Source organism: Danio aesculapii, unplaced genomic scaffold (assembly GCF_903798145.1).
Source record: "Danio aesculapii unplaced genomic scaffold, fDanAes4.1, whole genome shotgun sequence".
Lineage (NCBI taxonomy): Eukaryota > Metazoa > Chordata > Actinopteri > Cypriniformes > Danionidae > Danio > Danio aesculapii.
In genome coordinates this window covers 7,844-29,819 of record NW_026613645.1, presented here as the reverse complement: position 1 = coordinate 29,819, position 21,976 = coordinate 7,844, and the positions used below count along the sequence as shown (strand labels likewise).

Below are 21,976 nucleotides of genomic sequence, written 5' to 3'. Positions count from 1 at the left end.
AGTTGCCTTGGGACTTCTAGCACACCGTTTTGTTTTCGTTATTTTTATTGCCTTTCAGCTTTCTGCTTGCAGCCGGAGGCTAAATTTTTAGCCCTCCTGTGAAATTTTGTAAAATAATCTTTTTTTTATTATTATTATTATTATTTTCAGGTGCTGTTTAATGTAGAGAAGTTGTTTTGAACATATCTACGCATAATAGTTTTAATAAATAATTTCTTTAGTCTTTGCCAATATGTTTTTCTACTTATTTTGCAAGATATTAGTATTCAGCTTTAAGTGAAATTTAAAAGCTTATTAGGTTATTGTGTTAACTACAGGGTTCACCAGAAAACCAGGAAAAGTCATGGGATTTTGACATGGCATTTTACAGGCCTGAAAAAGTTTTGGAAAACCAGAAAAACCCACAAAGTTTTGGAAAAGTCATGGAAATTAGTTTAACAAATATCTGTATGCTTGAATTAGGGCTGCGCGATATTGGAAAAATCTGACATTAGCATACTTTGTATTTCTGTGATCTATATTGCGATGTCAATTCAATTTCACCAGATGATTTAACAGGTTTATTTGGATTGATTGGGGGGATTTTGTAGAGGAGTGAATCTCGAATAATATAACAAATAAATTACAAGCATAGATAAATAAAATATAGTAAAGATAAATGTGAATTCTAGTTTTCAGGTATTCACTATTCAGGTACAGATATTGAATAATCAACACTGCATAGTCTTCATTGTGTATTATTTAATCTTTATTACAGTTACATAAGACTTGTTGTGGCCGGATGTTTTAAACTCTGAAATATTGAAATGTTCACACAGTCACAGGTCTTAAAGAGACGGTTTACTCAAAGAATAAAATGTACTCACTATTTACTCACACTTCACTTGTTTTTAGTTATTAAATTGTCTTCTTTTTGTGTTCATTTAAAAAAACGTGAAGTGTAGGTAATGAAAATGCTCATTTAATTTAAAATTCTCTTTAAAAATGCATGCAGATGATAAACTTTTACACCATTATGATTTAACTCTATATTAAACTATAATCCCAACGCTGCATATCCTGCGATGTGACTATTGCGGATGCACACATTACGATATCCATGCTGAAATGATATATTGTGCAGCCCTAACTTGAATATAGGTTGGTTGTCTTTACTTTTTTCTGTCCTTGGCCAAAAACTTGCTCTCACATTATTAGTGCTGTTTAAGCATTTTCAAAATCAATTTTACATAATAACAAAAACAAATGTAAACAACATAGATTGCTGAGTGTTCTATGATGTGCTGTATTAATTTTGAATGTGCATTATTTTTCTTATTATTTACCATGTATACGTAGAAATTTACTTGAAAGTTCTGGAAAGGTCATGGAATTTTAGTAGTAAAATGTGTATGAACCCTGTAACTAGGCAAGGATATATAGGCAAGTCATTGGAAAACAGTGGTTTGTTCTGTAGCCAATCGAATCATATATATTTCCTATGGGTGATCATAGTATTGACCTTAAAAATAGTTTTTATAAACCATAAAACTGCTTTTATTCCAGCCAAACTAAAAGAAAAAAGCTTTCTCCAGAAGAAACAAATATTATAAGAAATACTGTGAAAATGTTCTCACCCCCTTAAATATCACTTAAAAAAATTCCTGTAAAGCCAATAATTTTGTACTTCAATACTACAGATCAGGAAAAGAAAAGTGGAAAGAAATAATAATGAAAAAAAATTTATTTAATAAAACAGCCACAGCCATACCACCCTGCAGCTCAAGACTGGCTACTCACTGAATCTAAGCAGGGCTGAGCCTGGTCAGTACCTACGTAGATGGGAGACCACAGGGGAAAACTAGAGGGCGCTCAACCTGTGGTCTGTGTGAGTCCTAATGCCTCTACTGTCCTAATGACACTATGGACTGATTTCATGTAGCCGCCATTTTAAACAGCGAAATCGAGGCTGCGGTGAGAAGAAACCCGGAAGTATTGCCTGAGTCACACAGAAATGTTGTGTACCTGGCTGTATATCTTATCAGCAACACAAATTTATACTTTCACCACCTTCCGAGTGACTCAAAGGTCCGTTAAGAATGAATAGTGAAAATAAAAAAGGATATTGGACCTCATTTTCAACTAAGTTAAGGGAAATGACACTAGTTAGCTAACGTTTTCATTCCCAAACACACATTTTAGATGCCATTCATCAAACTCAAGTTAATAAACTGATTCTTTCACTATATTAGACATGTCACGATACTGAATTTCGGTACTGAAATAAAAAAAACAACGTCTATTCCCGTTAACATTTACATGCCATTGTGTTCACATGCTCAACAGAAATGACTGTGATTGGCCGTGAAGGTCATCAATTCACCGCACTTCACCGATGTTTATCAAGCGCAAACACAGACGAGTGATCCGCTTATGAATCAACTGATCTTCACGGCTTTAAACACACCAATGTTCATGTATCTGTGGTTGCACTCGGTGAAGACAGGTGAGCTGATGACCTTCACAGCCAATCACATTCATTTCTGTTGAGCACTGGTGAATCAGCTGTGATTATGAGCGTGCTCAGCTGCGCTTAAATGTTTGTGGGAAAAGGACGTTTTTAAAACTTAAGCACTATTACAGACAACACAACGGTGTGCTACAGAGGAGTGCATTGTTTTATCACTCACCGGGTTACATTGGCTGAAGCTGGGAAACCCCCACGGTATTTACCTGCTGCCATGAACTGAAGCCTAGGAGGACACTTGGACGCATTACTCTGAAAGAGATTGTAATGTTGTTTGATGCGTAATAGGCTTGTAATTGTTTAAATTAAACTGAACTGAATGATATTAAAGTTATGTTTACACCATATCTGCATTTTGATATCATATCGCAGTAACAGCTGGAGGTTTGTAGTACACAGCATGTTGCTGCAATGTTTACAGTGCTGGTCCTATACTTCCAGGTTTCTTCCCACCGCAGCCTCACTTTCGTGTTTTAAAATGGCGGCTGCGTGAAATAAGCGTATACTGTCCGTGAGCTCCGAGTAGGGGTGTAACCCCTTTGTCCTGGCTGAATTCTCACCATCGGCCCTTAATATCATGGCATCCCAATCATTCCCATCCACTGAATTGGCTCTATCACTGTCTCTCCACTCCCCCTATAGCTGGTGTGTGGTAAGCGCACTGGTGCCGTTGTCCTCTGGCTGCTGTCACATCATCCTAGTGGATGCTGCACACTGGGGGAGGTGTGGAGTGACCCCACCCCCCTCATGATTGTGAAATACTTTGGGTGTATGGCCATACATAATAAATGTGCTCTATAAATACACACATTACATTAAATTACAACAAAAAACGACTTCTCATTATTTTACATTAATATACATTATAACTTCCCTACTTATTCATCAATCAACACAAAATCCACCACATTTTAGGAACAATTTGAAAGACTCCCAAAACTCCCCTCAAAAACCTTGTATTTATTTCATAATATATATGTTCATGCATTTTTCCAGTATAAAGAAATAAAATGTTTAACTTGACCAAAACATATATATTTAAATATACAGTTAAAGTCTGAATTATTAGCCCCTGTTTATTTTGTTCCCCAATTTCTGTTAGACAGAGAGAACATAATAGTTTTAATAACTCATTTCTAATAACTGATTTATTTTATCTTTGCCATGATGACAGTAAATATTATTTTACTAAATATTTTTCAAAACACTTCTATACAGCTTAAAGTGACATTTAAAGGCTTAACTAGGTTAATTAGGTTAACTAGGCAGGCTAGGGTAATTAGGCAAGTCATTGTATGATGATGGTTTGTTCTGTAGACTATCGGAAACAAATATAGCTTAAAGGGGCTAATCATTTTGACCTAAAAATGAGTTTTAAAAAATTAAATGCTTTTTTTCTAGCCAAAATAAAACAAATACGACTTTCTCCAGAAGAAAAAATATTATCAGACATACTGTGAAAATTTCCTTGCTCTGTTAAACATCATTTGGGAAAAATTCAAAGGGGGGGCTAATGATTCTGACTTCAACTGTGTATTCAGACATTTTTTTAGCTTGGGAAAAAAGCAGTAACAATGAAACGTTAAAACAAAATATCTTCTTTATCAATCCTTTAATTCTTTTCACTTGTAATTTTCAAATAATGTACCTTTAAACTCATTGCATCTGATGAAAAAGTCAGGGATGTTTTAATTATATTCACGCAATACAACTGGAGTTATGCACTGTAGATCCGCATCAGCCACTAATATTATAGGAGTTACACTTTTGTTTTCTACAAACAGTGCTGCAATGGTGGATGTTTGATTGCTGAAATTACAGTCTTTCCCAGAAAACCCTGTTATTAGTGACCACATGTGACTCTTATGTATGGCTTTATTAAGAAAAACACTGGAAATCTGGAGTGAGAGCCAAGGATTTAGAGGAGCATAATACGTTTTAACTCGCTTGACCTTGTTTTTTTTGTTACTGTGACCACAGAAGTGTACCAGATAGTAGTACTAATAACACCGTGCTATACTGTTCGGGAAGACTTTTAATGTTATGAAAGAGATTTCTAAAGACGGCAGCAAATAAATACAGTAAAAACACTAATACTAATATTTTGGATTTGATAATATTTCGACATTTAATTCATTCCTGAATTTTCTCAGTGTCAGTATCATATGATCCTGCAGACTTGATGTTTAAAGAATCAATTCGACCAAATATGAACATTCATTCATTCATTCATTCATTCATTCATTGAGTCATTTTCTTTTCAGCTCAGTCCCTTTATTAATCTGGGGTCGCCACAGCGGAATGAACTGCCAACTTATCCAGCATTTGTTTTATGCAGCGGATGCCCTTCCAGCTGCAACCCGTCACTGGGAAACATCCATACACACTCATTCACACACACATACACTACGGACAATTTAGCCTACCTAATTCACCTATATCACATGTCTTTGGACTGTGGGGGAAACCGGAGCACCTGGAGGAAGCCCACGCAAACGCAGGGAGAACATGCAAACTCCACACAGAAACGCCAACTGACCCAGCCGAGGCTCGAACCAGCGACCTTCTTGCTGTGAGGCGACAGCACTACAAACTGCGCCACTGCGTCACTCAAATATGAACATTTAATCAGCGTTTACTCATCCTTATGTGGTTAAATACCTTTATGAGTTTCTTTATTTTGTTGAACACAAAAGCAGATATTTTGAAGAATGCTGAAAACCAGTAGCCATTGACTTCAATAGTAGGAAAAACAAATACTAAGGTTACCGGTTTCTGTAAATGATGTCAGAAGGTTCAGTTTTGAGTGAACTGTCCCTTTAAGAAGCATTTTATATTATTTTCATGTCGAAATTAAACCATTCCTGAATTTTCCAGGCATCAGTGTGACATGATCCTGCGGATTAGTTTTTTAAAAGATCAGCTCACCCACAAATGAACATTTAGTCACCATTTACTCATCCTTAAGTGGTTACATACCTTTATGAGTTTCTTTATTCTGTTGAACACAAAAGAAGATATTTTGAAGAATGCTGAAAACCAGTGACCAGAAGGAAAAACAAATATGGAAGATTACCGGTTTCTGTAAATGATGATAGAAGTTTCAGTTTTGGGCGAACTGTCCCTTTAAGAAGCATTTTATATTGTTTTCATGTTTCGACATTTATTTTATTCCTGATTTTCCCAGGCGTCAGTGACACATGATCCCGCAGATTTGATGTTTAAAGGATGAGTTCACCCACAAATGAACATTTAGTCACCATTTACTCATCCTTATGTAGTTACATACCTGTATGAGTTTCTTTATTATGTTGAAGAAAAAAGAAGATGCTTTGAAGAATGCTAAAATTCAGTAACCATTGACTAAGCAAATCCTATGGAAAGTTACTGCTTTCTGTAAACGATGACAGAAGTTTCCGTTTTGAGCGAACTGTCACTTTAAGAAGCATTATATATTATCATCAATGCTTTTTAAAATTTCTGTGGAAAGAAATCACTCTCAGCTCTCTTTTTCCTCTCTCTCGCTGATTATCTTGTGTTGTTGCTGTTTTCAGGTGCATCTGTGTGAGGCAGAGGGATTAGCAGAGTTTTTGGGTGAAGGTGCCCCGTTACCGGAGCAGGACGGCAGGCCAGTGCTGGTAGCAGTAAAACAGCTCCGAGCAGATGCCACCAGCAACGCCAGGTCTGGAAAAATCACTATTATTTGACTGTAACGGGGCGTAGATTTAGGGTGGACAGAGGGGACGTGTCCCCACTAATATTCACCAACTACTGAAATGTCCCCACCAATAATTTAATTCACTTAAATAATATCATGCTGTCACTATAAACGTAGACATGCCGAAAGGGTTAAATTTCGTCTCGAATCGCACCGCCCCCAAACCCATATGAACATTGTGATTGGCTGTGTCTTTCCCTGCTGTTATGTGAGAGGCTGCTTTCAGATACAAGCAGCGCCAAAACAACTGCGCAAGGTGAATTTCCTGTAATGTGTGTGAGGTGTGTGACATGCACAAGTGAGGATGGCGGTAGCAAAAAAAGGTGGACATAAAGAGCTTTTTTCAACGAAAAGTGTAAGTCACATATACTCAAGTTCGCTACTGAATGAGTCCATCATGATAATGCCGCTCTGCTAGTGTTTTTCACCGCTTTTACAGTCAGTCTATCGTAATAGCAGACTGATGTAGTCTGTGAACAATATTCCCTGAAAAGTAACTGCAGAATAAACACCTACATATAAACGTATATGACCCTGCCAGTTCTCCTAATCTCTGAGAGTAATATCTCCAATTTCCGTTGAAACAATTTGTCAGAAAAACTACAGCCTGTGCTCCATCTTTTAATAATACTATGAGACATGTTTAATTTGTACGAAAAATAAACAAAAGTCTTTATTAAACTCTCTTTATCAGTTAATATCATTATTTTAACATGACGCTTTCAGGCCTGTAGCCAGCTTACTGACAGGAGGGGTCATTTGTTTTCTGAAAAACTGAACCTTTTTTGCAGTTATTCACCTGATTAATTATTCATTCTGTTTAATTGAGGTATAAATATTACATTTTAGTGACATTAAGAACTCATATTTGCTGGATTATCTTGTTGGATAGATATTATAACTACACTTTTTGATGTACCAAAAATATTTCCTACCATTTTGTCAAATTGCTTTATTTACACACGTGCATTTAAACTGTAAGTTTTATATTACAGTTTTATAATTAATAAAAATACATATATATATAAAATATATATATAAATGGTCTGGAACATGGATAGAGACAAACAGAAGACTAAAGGAAAACAAACTAAATATATATATTTCTCTCTCTCTCTCTCTCTCTCTCTCTCTCTCTCTCTCTCTCTCTCTCTCTCTCTCTCTCTCTCTCTCTCTCATACATACATACATACATACATACATACATACATACATACATACATACATACATACATACATACATACATATATACATATATATATATATATATATATATATATATATATATATACATATACATATACATATACATATACATATACATATATATATATATATATATATATATATACATATATATACATATATATATATATATATATATATACATATATATATATATGTATATATATGTATATGTGTATATATATGTATATATATGTATATATGTATATATATATATATATATATATATATATATATGTGTGTGTATGTATATGTATATGTATATGTATATATATATATATATATATATATATATATATATATATATATATATATACATATATATGTGTATATGTATATGTATATATATATATATATACATATATATATATATACATATATATATATATATATATATATATATATATATATATATATATATATATATATATATATATATATATATATAAATACAGAAAGTACTGTAGTTAACAGCTGGATGTTGTAATTTATTGTCATCCATCAGTGTCTACTGAGGGATGCTGACCTTTACCCTTTGACCTGATCCTGGATTATTTGTTCTCCGCGCAGGAATGATTTCCTGAAGGAGATAAAGATCATGTCTCGTCTGAATAACCCAAACATCATTCAGCTGCTGTGTGTTTGCGTAAGCTCGGACCCGCTCTGCATGGTGACCGAATACATGGAGAACGGAGACCTCAACATGTTCCTGTCCCAGAGAGAGATCGAGAGCACGCTCACACACGCCAACAACATTCCCTCCGTCAGGTGCCCACATCACACTTGCATCTGCAGACAGAGCTCCACATACCTGCCAGGGCCAAGCTTCACATTCCTGAAGTCCATATGAATCAAAATTTACTCTTCCTTCCTTTTTATATGTACTTAAATGTTCTTGTTGTTAACATTGTGTCTGTGCATTTCATTGTTTTGTAAAACCTAATATTCAATCTAATGTAATAACCTACCCCCTCGAAATGACTTCTGGTCAAATCGAAGGCCTTTAAGGCGGGGCATTATCGGTGCTTTAGGGCTGCACTATCAGTCTTTTAGGGCAGTGCTATTGGTCCTTTAGGGCTGGGCTATTGGTCCTTTAGGGTGGGGCTATCTGTCCATTAGGGCAGGACCAGTAATGCTTTAGGGTGGTGCTATTTGTCCTTTAGGGCGGGGCCATTAGTCCATATCAGACACTTAGGGCGGGGCTATCAGTACTTTAACGCAGACTTATCGATCATTTAAGCCAGGCTGTCAGTCCTTTAGCTTGGTGCTATCGGCTCTTTAGTGCTGGGCTATCAGCCATTTAAGGCGGTGCTAAAAGTCATTTAGGGTGGGGCTATTAGTTATTTAGGGCGGGGCTAGTAGTCCTTTAGGGCAGGGCTATTAGTAATTTAGGGCCATGCCATCAGTTCTTTAGGGCAGGGCTATTAATTATTTGGGCTGAGCTATTTGTTATTTAAGGCAGGCCTATTATTTCTTTGGGACGGGGCTATCAGTACTTTAAGGTCAGGCTATTAGTGCATATGTGTTCACTTCATTATTCTGTAAAAATTCTTTTTCTAGTAATTTTTTATTAAATATTATATCCTTTCCTACCCCCTTGAAATGAATTTTCTTCACTTCTGTTCACATGGAATGCCTTTAGGGCGGGGCTATTTAAGGCTAGGCTATCAGTACATTATGGTGGGGCTATTAGTCAATCAATGCAGAGCTATAAGTCATTTAGTGTGGGGGTACCATACCTTTAGAGTGGGGCTATTAGTCATTTAGGGTGAGGCTATTAGTCCTTTAGGGCAGGGCTATTAGTCCTTTAGAGTGGGGATATTAGTCATTTAGGGTGAGGCTATTAGTCCTTTAGGGCAGGGCTATTAGTCCTTTAGAGTGGGGATATTAGTCATTTAGGGTGAGGCTATCAGTCCTTTAGGGCGGGGCTATTAGTCCTTTAGAGGGGCTATTAGTCATTTAGGGCGGGGCTATTTGTCCTTTAGGGTGGGGCTATTAGTCCTTTAGGGTGGGGCTATTAGTCATTTATGCAGAGCTAGAAGTCATTTAGTACGGGGCTAGTTCTTTAGGGTGGGGCTATTATTAATTTAGGGCAGTACTATCAGTCATTTAGGGCTGGGTTATTCGTTATTTAGGACAGGACTTATTTCTTTGGACTTGGCTAAAAATTTGTTATTAGTCCTTTATGGCGGGGCTGTTAGTCTTTTAGGGCTTGGTTATTAGTTCTTTAGGGCAAGGCTAATAGTTATTTAGGGTGAGGCTATTAGTCCTTCAGGGCAAGGCTATCTGTCCTGTAGGGCTGGGCTAGCAGTCCTTTAGGGCGAGGCTATCAGTACTTTAAAGTGGCTTTATCAGTGCATGTCAAATTTCTGCACTGCTAATTATGAATCTTCCTCCATTTTGTAAGCAATGCCTATCTTCAAGCAATCCAACTGCTTCCCAAAGGATGAAATCATGCCCCACCCTTGTTTTTTTTTTTCTTATTTCAGGACCATTTCAATTGGATGCACATCACAATATGGGGAAAATTTGCACAAATTGCATGTTTTCTATGAGTGCTGTATGAGCTTGGTTTGTGGTACCAACTGTTGGACACTCATAGCTTGTTTATCAAGGTTTACAGTGCAGAACCTAAGCATTAACATGTTAGCACAGCCAGATTTTTGCCAACTTAAATTACAAAATTTCACTCCACGTTTAAATACTTCAATCTGCTTTCTGTCGGCTTATTATAGGTGCACACATTAATGGTAAGTTAATGTATGTCCCCCCACTGTCCACAAATCAGTACTGCATACTTCAGAGTCTTAATAATGTGTTCCAGCAATACATTTCCAACATTTAAATTGTGTTATAAATGTTAGATAACACATTATAATGTGTAGAAAAAATTCTCCTTACCCTGACTTTAAGCTCCTAAAAGCATTATAAAGGCAGTATCTTCTAAAGCTGAATTAGGTTTTAAATCTCAGTGTCTGTAAATTCCCATGTGTGCTTGTTCACCTTAGACATGAAACTGAATCTGGTCTGAAAGCAGCTCATATATTAGTCTCCAGCTTTGTTCTTGAGCTGAGGGGGCTTAAACTGACTCTGTTTCTCTGATTTTTGTCTCTGCAGCATAGCTGACCTGTTGCACATGTCGGTTCAGATCTCGTCTGGGATGAAGTATTTGGCTTCTCTGAACTTTGTGCATCGTGATCTGGCCACACGTAACTGCCTGCTGGACCGTCACCTCACCATTAAGATCTCTGACTTCGGCATGAGCAGAAACCTGTATAGCAGTGATTACTACCGTATACAGGGGCGAGCAGTGCTGCCAATACGCTGGATGGCATGGGAGAGCATATTACTGGTGAGGGGGAAAAACACTGTCTGTTTATTTGACACTTTTTTTATCTTTAGCAAAACATTTCATTTTCAAACATTATCATACAGGTTAAATGTGCTGTATATGAGTTTTTGAGCCTTCTAAAGCATTAATGGCTCGTTTCCACTGACTGGTACAGTACGGTACGGTTCGGGTCGGTACGGGTCACCTTTATCAGGCATTCTCGCTCAAATAAATGTCTACAATAAAGCTGTACAGGTCGCTCACATATCATATGAATAGCTCTTTTCACAAAACAGATGCTTTATACACATAAATACTTGTGTATAAATGTTTATTACTAACTTTTCTATGAACATGATTTGATTATAACTGCAGATCAATGACAGTGCGAAACAGCCTACTGTAACGTCTGCAATTATATTAAATAAATAAATGAACAAATATAAACACATACAGCCCCTTACAGTCTCCGATGTGTTACCAACTACAGAAGAACAACATATAGCAGACATTTAGTGCTTATTTAGGTTCAAAAACAACACAAAATAGAGCCCAGAGTCAGAGCAGACCTCTCATCTGTGTCTGTAATCTTCACCAGCACATGTAGCCTCTGTTAGACAGTAATTCCATCATTCCCAGTTCATAATAGTCCAAAAGGTGAAGATAATAAGTTAGGTAAACATGGCAGTTTGTTCACGTTTACTGAAAAAATAATGTGCTCCTTTTTTCCGGCTTCTCCTTTGTTTTTTCGTGCTTCACTCTCGCGTTTGTCAGTTTCTGACAGGATCGGGTTTCAAAAGCACGTCAATAATCAATCGCTGGTTATTATCATCAGCTCGTTATTATCATCAGCAAGTTTGTTATTTCAGATATAGACGCATGGTGAGCGCAAGCAAGAAAGCGAAACTACTCGCGCGTCAGACTGGCTTGTAAAAAAACTAAGGGGCACAGGGTAAATCTGCTCTTCTTTTTGGCATTGTGGCTGTTCATCAAGATGACGACAAGGTTTGTTTGAGCCCAGGTCGACCATGGTACGTACCGTACCACTTTTTCGGCACCCTTTTGAAAGGGTACCAAACACGAGAAAGGCTACCAAAAGGCGGAGCTAGACGTACCAACCGTACCGTACCACTCAGTGGAAACGGGCCATAAAATACCCTAATATTTTTGCAGATTTTTAAGAAATATGCTAAGTGAACATATTTGTTTTTTCTTAAAATTGCTAAAGTCAGTTATTCTTCTTTAAAATGTGCATGCAATTTTAGAAAGTCTGTCATTGTTTTAGCCTCTATAACCAGCTCACTGCTAGTTTAGCTAATTAAAGTTCAACACCCTGGGTTATCTTCGTGGAAAACACCCAAAAATACAACCTTCAGAGGACAGCAGCAGCTTCTAAAATGAGACGCAAACTCAAGAGTTCTAAAAATCCACACAATCCACACAGAGTTATTTAAATCCAAGCAAGCTAGTGGCGACAGTGGCAGGGAACAAAACCAAAAGGGAAAAAACCTTGAGAGAAACCGGGCTCAGTCGGGCACAACCATTTCTCCTCTGGCCAAACGTCTTGTACAGAGCTGCAATCTAGGCACCGGAGGCTGGAGGACGCTGGTCATCCATCATGGAGAAGCTGCAGGTGTGAGTAGGTCACCGGCTGGTGTACAGGCTGGCCACCGGGATCAATGCAGAGACTCGTCTGTCACTGGGGTCTTTCAGGAATCAGTCTCATTCTCTCCACTTCTCCCCGACCACCACAGCATCAGCTCAGGATTCGACCTGGTTCAGGATTATGGAGACCTCTAGAAGTCCTCTATGGTTGGCATCATCTCTTCACCGGACTTGGATCACATCAATGGTGCGGCATAATGTCTGGGGGCCTCAGGATGAGTGTTTCCAAGTAGAAATAGATAACATAGAAAACAGTTAGCGTAGCTGCTGTTATCAATGGAAAAAAGAAGTGCTATAATTGAAAATAGTAGTTATATAAAATACAAATATTACAAACGAAAACATTAGCTGCTTACAGTGTTAGGCTCGATCGTCAGGCAGACTTGCTCCTGTTTGTGTCATCAATCTGGTAACCTGCATTGAGCTGTTGAAGGAGGGGATGGGTGAAAAAAAGCCATCCAATGTTTTGAATTTGGACTGCAATACCTAGTTCAACCACCTGGAATCCTACATACTACACTTTTCAATTCATTTCATCTTTATTTCTATAGCGCTTTTACAATGTAGATTGTGTCAAAGCAGCTTCACATAGAAGATCATAGTAAATTGAAACAGTGTAGTTCAGTTTTCAGTGTTGAAGTTCAGTTTAGCTCAGTTCAGTGTGGTTTAATATTCACTGCTGAGAGTCCAAACACTGAAGAGCAAATCCATCGATGCGAAGCTCTACAGATCCTGAACCATGCAAGCTAGTAGCGACAGCTGCGAGCAATTGGCGAAAGTGAAGAGAAAAAACCTTGAGAGAAACCAGGGTCAGTTGGGCACGACCATTTCTCCACTGGTCAAACGTCTTGTGCAGAGATGCAGTCTAGGCACCAGAGGCTGGAGAACTCTGGACGTCAGCGAAGACTCGTCTGTCCCTGGAGTCTCACAGGAATCAGTCTCATGCTCTCCACTCCTCCATGACACCACAGCTGCTGCTCAGGATACGGCCTGGTCCAGGATTACGGAAACCTTGAGATCATCTCTTTGCTGGTCTTGGATCGCATCAGTGGCACTGCATAATCTCTGGGGGCCTCAGGATGAGTATCCCCAGGTGGAAATAGAGAATACAGAGAATAATTAGCGCTATTAAGACAAAGGTGGGAGAAAACTAAATAAACAAACAAAAAAAATATTTTAAAAAAGATACAGCATAACATGTTTGTCTATATACTTTCAATGTCCATCAATTGAACTAAATGGTCACCATAGACTCTAAAAAAGTCATAAACACTTTCCAGATTAACTAAAATATATTAATTTTGTTTTGTTTTTTAAATTGGAGACTTTTTCTTAGGTAAGGCAAGAGGTCATTCCCTTTATCCACTGTTACACCACGATTATCTTCTTTTATGCAAGAAAATGTATTTACATATTTTAGCTTTTAGCAAACCTAGAATTAACAATGAGTTAACACATTTGTAAAGGGGACACAAGCTGAAAAATCTTTTGACACACAGTTGAAGAAAGAGTTATTAGCCAAGTTATTAGCCAAAGAAATTTTCACAGTATGTCTGATAATATTTTATCTTCTGGAGAAAGTCCTATTTATTTTATTTCTGCTAGAATAAAATAAGTTTTTTAATTTTGTAAAAACCAATTTAAGGCCCCTTTAAGCTATATTTTTTTCAATAGTCTACAGAACAAACCCTCATTTTACAATGACTTGCCTAATTACCCTAACCTGCCTAGTTAACCTATAACCTAGTTAAGCCTTTAAATGTCACTTTAAGCTGTGTCTTGAAAAATATAATAATAATATAATAATAAAGGGGGCTAATAGTTCTGACTTCAACTGTATGTGACCAAAAAAACAGTCATAAGTGTCGATTTTTAGAAATAGCGATTATTAAACATAATCTGGAAGCTGAAAAAACAAGCTGTTCAATGATGTTTGGTTTGTGAGGATACAATATTTGATTATTATTTTAAAGATTTTTATTTAAGAAAATATATATTATTTAAAACATTGAAATCTGAGTGTTCAAATCAGTCTTTAAAGATGTTTCAATGATGTTCTTAGCATTGCATGTTATTCTTCATAAATTATGTTTTGATATATTTATGGTAGGAAATTGACAACATATCTTAATGGAACAGGATGTTTACTTAACCCTTATGTGCTGTTGGGGATGTTTTCACCCGCTCTGGGGTGATTTGGAGTCTTAATTTGGCCATATTTTTTTCTGTTTCAGCTAGCAGAATGATTTTTGGTGACAAATCTTATTTTGACACATATTTTGAGAAAACGCTTTGAATTTTTAAAAAACTCAACGATAAACTCTGGGCAAATTTACTACCGTTTTGTTATGTTCGGGATGAAAACATTGACTAAATTTTACTGCTGTAAAAATGCATCAGATTGATATTTTTTTCACATATTTTTTGCATAAATCTGTTATTCAACCTCAGTCCAGATTAAAACTACTAATTTGCTTAGAAAATTTTCAGGATTTTAACTCTTTAATTGCCAATTCATAAATGATTTCACTGATTTGGTCAAATTATGTTGATAAATGATGTTCAAATGATGCACACAAAATGATGTTTTTTTAATATAAAAAGTAATTGTGGACTGGATTTTTTTTTACCTTTTATCAAAGTCTTGGACATGTGAAACAACATTGCTTTTAATGCAGTATTTTTTTTCTCCTACTGTTGGTGGCTGTTTTTACCCCATTGACTTCCATTATAACCACATTTTTTTATTACAAAATCATGATTAATAATTATAATAATTATTCCTTACATTTATATGGTGCTTTTCTGGACACTCAAAGCGCTTTACACATTGGCGGAATCTCCTCATCCACCACCAGTGTGCAGCATCCACCTGGATGACGCGATGACAGCCATATTGTGCTACACCACACAATAGCTGATTGGTGGAGAGGAGACGGGCTGATGAAGCCAATTATGATATGGGGATGGTTAAGAGGCCATGATGGACAGAGGCCAGGGTTAAACTCCTACTCTTTTTCGAAGGACATACTGGAATTTTTTTTTAACCACCACAGAGAGTCAGGACCTCGGTTTAACGTCTCATCCAAAAGACGATGCTCACTGAGCAGTATAGAGTCCCCTTCACTATACTGGAGCGTAAGAGCCCACACAGACCAGAGCACCCCCTGCAGGTCTCACTAACACCACTTCCGGCAGCAACCTAGCTTTCCCATGTGGTCTCCCATTCAGGTACTGACCAGGCGCAGCCCTGCTGAGCTTCAGTGGGCAACCATGTGAGAGTTGCAGAGAGCTAGCTGCCGGCTATGACACCATATACTCATGCAATTTTTGATTGTTGATGGCTTTCCCTGTTGGGAAGAGGTCAAATTTGTAATTTCTACTGTTGATAATCAGTTGGCACCATTAACCTGAGATTGACTAACAGATTTAGGCAAAAAAATATTAATCTGATGCATTTTTACAGCAGTTTAATTTAGTCAATGTTTTAATTCCTAACATAACAAAAGGGTAGTCAATTTGAACAGTGCAAAGGGTTAATTCTAATAATACATTCTATTGATTTTTGGTATAAAAGAAAAATCGATATTTTGGTTCCTGCAGTGTATTCTTGGTTTATTCTGAGTTGTAGTTGCGTTTCACAAAAATGATCCATCAAGTGCAGCCTTGGTGAGCTGACAACCTAAGAATACGATGTGTTACGTGTGTGTTTTTAGGGTAAGTTCACCACAGCTAGTGATGTGTGGGCATTTGGAGTGACTCTGTGGGAGATCTTCACTTTATGTAAGGAGCAGCCCTACAGCCTGCTGTCTGATGAACAGGTGATCGAGAACACCGGAGAGTTCTTCAGGAACCAGGGCAGACAGGTACTGCACACCAGCCACAGATTTTGGTTTTAGACAGCTGAAATCAAAATTATTCTTCCTGTGATTTATTAGTTTTATTTTTTAATTTTTTTTTTTTCTAATATTTGCCAAATTATGTTTAACAGAGCAAGGCAAAGCAATTTTTCACAGTATTTCCTATAGTAGTTTTTCTTCTGGAGAAAGTCTACACTAACACTAAAACAATGGTTCTCAACCATGTTCCACCACCAGCCATGCATGTTTTGGATGTCTCCTTCATCATTTCAGTCTCTGCTAATGTGCTGATGATCTGAATCAGGTGTTTGGTTAAGGAGACATGGAAAATGTGCTGAACTGGTGGTCCTCCAGCAACGTGGTTGAGAAAAAAAAGACTTCTTATTTTTCACCTTTTTTCTCTCCTCTGCAGATCTTTCTCTCCGCTCCGCCGCTCTGCCCGTCGTCCCTCTTCAAGCTGATGATGCGCTGCTGGAGTCGCGACATCACGGACCGGCCATCGTTTCACAAATTGCATCAGGCGCTGCGAAATTTTGCACCCCATTCGTGACCGACATCTGCTCCACTGAAGCAGCCTGGAGGAAAACTGTTATAGACATAGAGCGGGAACATTATAGCCACAATGTAGCGTCATCACGGCATCGTAAATCCAGAGAGATATCTAGAGGTGATGAGATTTCACAAAAAAAGGCATTCAATAGCTCACTAAACATTCATCTCTATTGAGACTCTTTAAAAAATCCACTTGAGACACTTGAGATTCATTTTTTTTGTACTTTTCTTTGCTCTTTCTTTCTTTCAAGTACAGTTAGCTTTCTTTTCTCTCTCATAAATGTATTTCTGTTCGTCATTTTCCCAGAAAAACAGCAAGTCTTGAGCCTACTGTGTATTCTAGGCGGAAAGAACCAGCTGGACGAATGTCTTTGTCAAAACTGTGGTTTGTGTATCGTTAAGCACTGCTGTCTTTTGGATTTATTTGTTCCTAATTCACCCCCACACTGGAGTTTCTGTGTCTTTTTATGATATTAAGTGTTTTGCTCTCTGAATATGAATGTTTTTTTACAGGTTCTTATGGATACGGCTGGGTTGGAGACTTGCTCTGCCTGGATCTAGCAGAACTACTGTTATAGTTAGATTAAAAACCCTTTCCGAGGAGAGGGTTGTAGAGCCAGCAATGGACTGACGTGCAATCGAATGCACTGTTTCTTCTCCCGATTCATAAGAGGCCACTTTAAAGTTGATATGAAGCCAAAATGGACCCTGTTTAAACACGTTTTCATCCGTGCATTTTTCCAAAGAACACAATGCCATTGAAGACTTGCTTGAAAATGTAGGATCATTCTGCTGGGACACGTCAAAATGTGTTTGGGGGTGAGTTTGACCATCATTCCCTACATGCAGATGTCAGATCTTGTATTGGAGTTAAATTGAGTTAAAGGGGTAGTTGAATGGTAACAGGTTTCCGGCTTTCTTTTATATATCTTCCTTTGTGTTCAGCAAATAGTTTGAAACATGTAAAAGGGGAATAATGTTCATTTTGGGGCAAACTATCCTTTTATTGGCATTTCATGTTTCAAATCCCAGCAATATTGTTCACCACTAAAGCCAAAGAATATCAACATTGTGGAGATCCATTTGATTCTCGATCTCTCTGCATTAGGCACATGTTTATGGGGGAATGTGTATGCAAGGTTAATAATTTTTAAAGCACATTTTTCTTTCTTTTTTTAACTCGAGCTGTGGTGAAAAATTGATTGTGCATCGATTCTGAGATTTTCAAAATGCATTAATATTCTCTAATGAATGGATTAAATGGATTGGATTGGTGTGGATTGAATTGTTAAACTAGCCTAGAGTGCCACTTGTTTAAAACTAGTATAGAACGTCGGCACCAGTGGTGTAGTGGTTAGTGTGTCGACACATGCACTCTGGTGCTCACGGCGACCCAAGTTCGATTCCGCCTCGCGGTCCTATGCCGATCCTTTTTCTGCTCCCCCTGCTTTCCTGTCAATACTCTCTACTGTCCTATCCAATAAAGGTGAAAAACCCAAAAAAATAACAATAAAAAAAAACTAGTTCAATTATTTGAGCGTGCACGGAAGATGTGATTGAGTCGAATTTCACGATTCACAGCAAATGCATCCGACCTCTATTTGCGGCTTTGCATTGACTTTGAATGTAGTTCACTAGTGCAAATATTTGCCGTGTGGTGTGAACCCAGCATTAAAAACTAGCTAGAGTGCCCCCTGCTGTTATGTTTAGGTGGATCACCACTTTATTTGCTCTAGTTTACTCACGGGATGTTTTTCCCCTCACGCAAATTTTTCACTTAAGTTCAGTAATTTGAGCGTGCACGGAAGACGTGATTGAGTCAAATTTCATGCATTCGCAGCAAATGCATCCTACATTCTGCATAATTCATGATGCGCTGTGGTTATTCGCCTCCATTTGCACCTTTGCTTTGATTAGATTTTTTTATTTACTAGTGCTAATATTTGTCATTTGGTGTGAACCAGCATTAAAAACTAGCTAGAGCACCATCTTCTGTTTTGCTAATGAGTTGCACCACATCATTCACTCTAGAAACGAAATGTTTTTCCCCTCGCTCAAAGTTCAATTATTTGAGTGTGCACGGAAGATGTGATTGAGTCGAATTTCACGATTCACAGCAAATGCATCCGACCTCTATTTGCGGATTTGCATTGACTTTGAATGTAGTTCACTAGTGCAAATATTTGCCGTGTGGTGTGAACCCAGCATTAAAAACTAGCCTAGAGTGCCCCCTGCTGTTATGTTTAGGCGGAGCACCACTTCAGTTGCTCTAGTTTACTCATGGAATGTTTTTCTTCTTACGCAAATTTTTCACTTAAGTTCAATAATTTGAGCGTGCACGGAAAACGTGATTGAGTCAAATTTCATGCATTCGCAGAAAACGCATCCTACATTCTGCATAATTCATGATGCACTGTGGTTATTCGCCTCCATTTGCACCTTTGCTTTGATTAGATTTTTTTAATTTACTAGTGCTAATATTTGTCGTTTGGTGTGAACCCAGCATTAAAAACTAGCTAGAGTGCCATCTGCTATTAGAAGCTTGCCTAGAGCGCCATCTTCATTTTTGCTAATGTGGAGCACCACATCATTCGCACTAGTTTACTCACGGGATGTTTTTCCGCTCACGCAAATTTCAAGTTTAATTATTTGAACGTGCACAGAAGACGTGGTTGACTTGAATTTCACAAAATTGCACCAAACACATCCCAGCTCTATTTGGGGCTTTGCATTGACTTTGTATGTAATTTACTAGTGCAGATATTTTCCGTTTGGTGTGAACCCAGCATTAAAAACTAGCTAGAAAACTAACCTAGAGCGCCATCTGCTATTAAAAACTAACCTAGAGCACCACCTGCTGTTATGTTTAAGTGGAGCACCACATCATTTGCTCTAGTTTACTCATGGGTTGTTTTTCCCCTCATTCTCTCGAGTTCAATAATTGGAGCTTGCGCGGAAGACGTGATTGAGTCATTTGGTGTGAACCTAGCATTAAAAACTAGCTTAAAGCGCCATCTGCCGTTTTGGTAATGAGTTGCACCACATAATTCACTCTAGAAACGCAAATGTTTTTCCCCTTGCACAAAGTTCAATTATTTGAGCGTGCACAGAAGATGTGATTGAGTCGAATTTCACGATTCACAGCAAATGCATCCCACCTCTATTTGCGGCTTTGCATTTACTTGATATGTAATTTACTAGTGCAAATATTTGCTGTTTGGTGTGAACCCAGCATTAAAAACTAGCTAGAGCGCCACCTGTATTAAAAACTAACCTGGAGCACCACCTGCTGTTATGTTTAAGTGGAGCACCACATCATTTGCTCTAGATTACTCATGGGTTGTTGTTCCCCAATGCAAGTTTTTCACTCGAGTTCAATAATTTGAGCTTGCGCGGAAGACGTGATTGAGTCATTTGGTGTGAACCCAGCATTAAAAACTAGCTAGAGCACCATCTGCTATTAAAAACTAACCTAGAGTACCACCTGCTGTTATGATTAAGTTGAGCACCACATCATTTGCTCTAGTTTACTCATGGGTTGTTGTTCCCTTATGCAAGTTTTTCACTCGAGTTCAATAATTTGAGCTTGCGCGGAAGACGTGATTGAGTCATTTGGTGTGAACCCAGCATTAAAAACTAGCTAGAGCACCATCTGCTATTAAAAACTAGCGTAGAGCACCACCTGCTGTTACGTTTAGGTAGAGCACAACATAATTTCCTCAGTTTACTCACAGGATGTTTTTCCCCTCTCACAAATTTCGTACTCTAGTTCAATAATTGAGGCAAATTCTGTGCGTTCGCTGCAATCGCGTCACTCATTCCGCTTCATGCGCAACGCAGTGCAATAATTCACCTCAATTTGCACCTTCGCATTGACTTTGCATGTAATTTACTTGCGTGAATATTTAATTCGGCTTTTGGAGTGAACTCGGCATTAAAAACAATCTAGAGCGCCATCTGCTGTTGAAAACTAGCCTAGCATGTCATCTGTTACTACAAACTAGCCTAAAGCGCTATCCGCTGCTAAAAACTAGCCTAGAGCAGCACCTGCTGTTAAAATCTAGCATAGAGCGGCATCTGCTGTTAGAATCTAGCATAGAGCGCCATCTGCTGTTAAAAACTAAGCTCAGAATCGATTCAAGAGAGAAGAGCGACACATTTAAAAATCACGTAATCGATTTCTGGAACGATTTTTCGCTACAGCTCTATTTTTACCCACTTTAATGATTTATAACATGTCTTTAATGTGTCATTTAATGTTTGTGAATGAGTGTTGCACCACAAAGCAATTTGGTGCACTGCGACATTACTAAAAACGTCCGTCTTCGTCAATCGGTGTACTAGCTTTGAGTCTTTTTTCTGTAGTTTGTGTTTACTGTATTTCACAAATCGTCTTCAAATCTACAGGAAACGTTTTATTATTGTTTGGCTGCTGAAAGGTTTGGCTACGCGGGATGTCAGAAGAGTCCTCTGATAGCACTGGGGTATCGATTGAATGTCTGTGGTAGGAAAGAAGCGCAACCACTAAAAACTCAATCTCCCAGAAGCCTTTGCTGAAGTGAGCCCTGAGGCAATTTCTGTTGTTACTGGACAGAGTTTGCTCTTCGATACATATTTAGAGACCAAGAGTGCACAGTAGTGTGAATGTGTGAGATTGTGAGTGTTTTATTTGTTTCAAATGAAATGAAATGTACCTTCTTCTATCATGTAGTACTCAATAACAGTCTTTCATTCAAGTCTTTTAACTCTCTGTTTGTTTTTCATGTACATTACATAAGCGGAGTAGATACTGTATGTATAGTAATATATTGGGGACTAAGGAAGACTTGTTTTCTATCATCTTCTTTCTTATTTTCCATAATAAACATCGATTTTGCTGTATATGTGGATTGTTTTCACTAGCAGAATATTTTATTTAAAAGTATAACGAGAGATAAAGAAAGGAGAAAGAAAATACAGATAGTTATTAATAACATGACATGCCAATAACATTTTACATCAGGGTTTTGTTAGCACGTTTCTGACTGGATTCATCACATAATGTGTTTTCCCCATGATTTAGCATATCGCTAACATGTTTTAGCGTTTGCCTTAACAA

The 21,976-nt window shown here is 37.8% G+C and overlaps 1 protein-coding gene across 1 annotated transcript in view; it reads left to right on the top strand.

The window, feature by feature from the left end:
* Window positions 1-21,759, top strand: part of ddr2l (discoidin domain receptor family, member 2, like) — an 81,263-nt gene extending 59,504 nt beyond the window's left edge. Inside the window, exons 13-17 of the mRNA XM_056452484.1 lie at window positions 6,061-6,188; window positions 8,041-8,238; window positions 10,588-10,822; window positions 16,183-16,332; window positions 16,739-21,759. Coding sequence (XP_056308459.1) covers window positions 6,061-6,188; window positions 8,041-8,238; window positions 10,588-10,822; window positions 16,183-16,332; window positions 16,739-16,876 — 849 coding nt within the window. The 3' untranslated portion in view covers window positions 16,877-21,759. The remainder of the gene's footprint in view (window positions 1-6,060; window positions 6,189-8,040; window positions 8,239-10,587; window positions 10,823-16,182; window positions 16,333-16,738) is intronic.
* The last annotated feature ends 217 nt before the right edge of the window (window positions 21,760-21,976 follow it).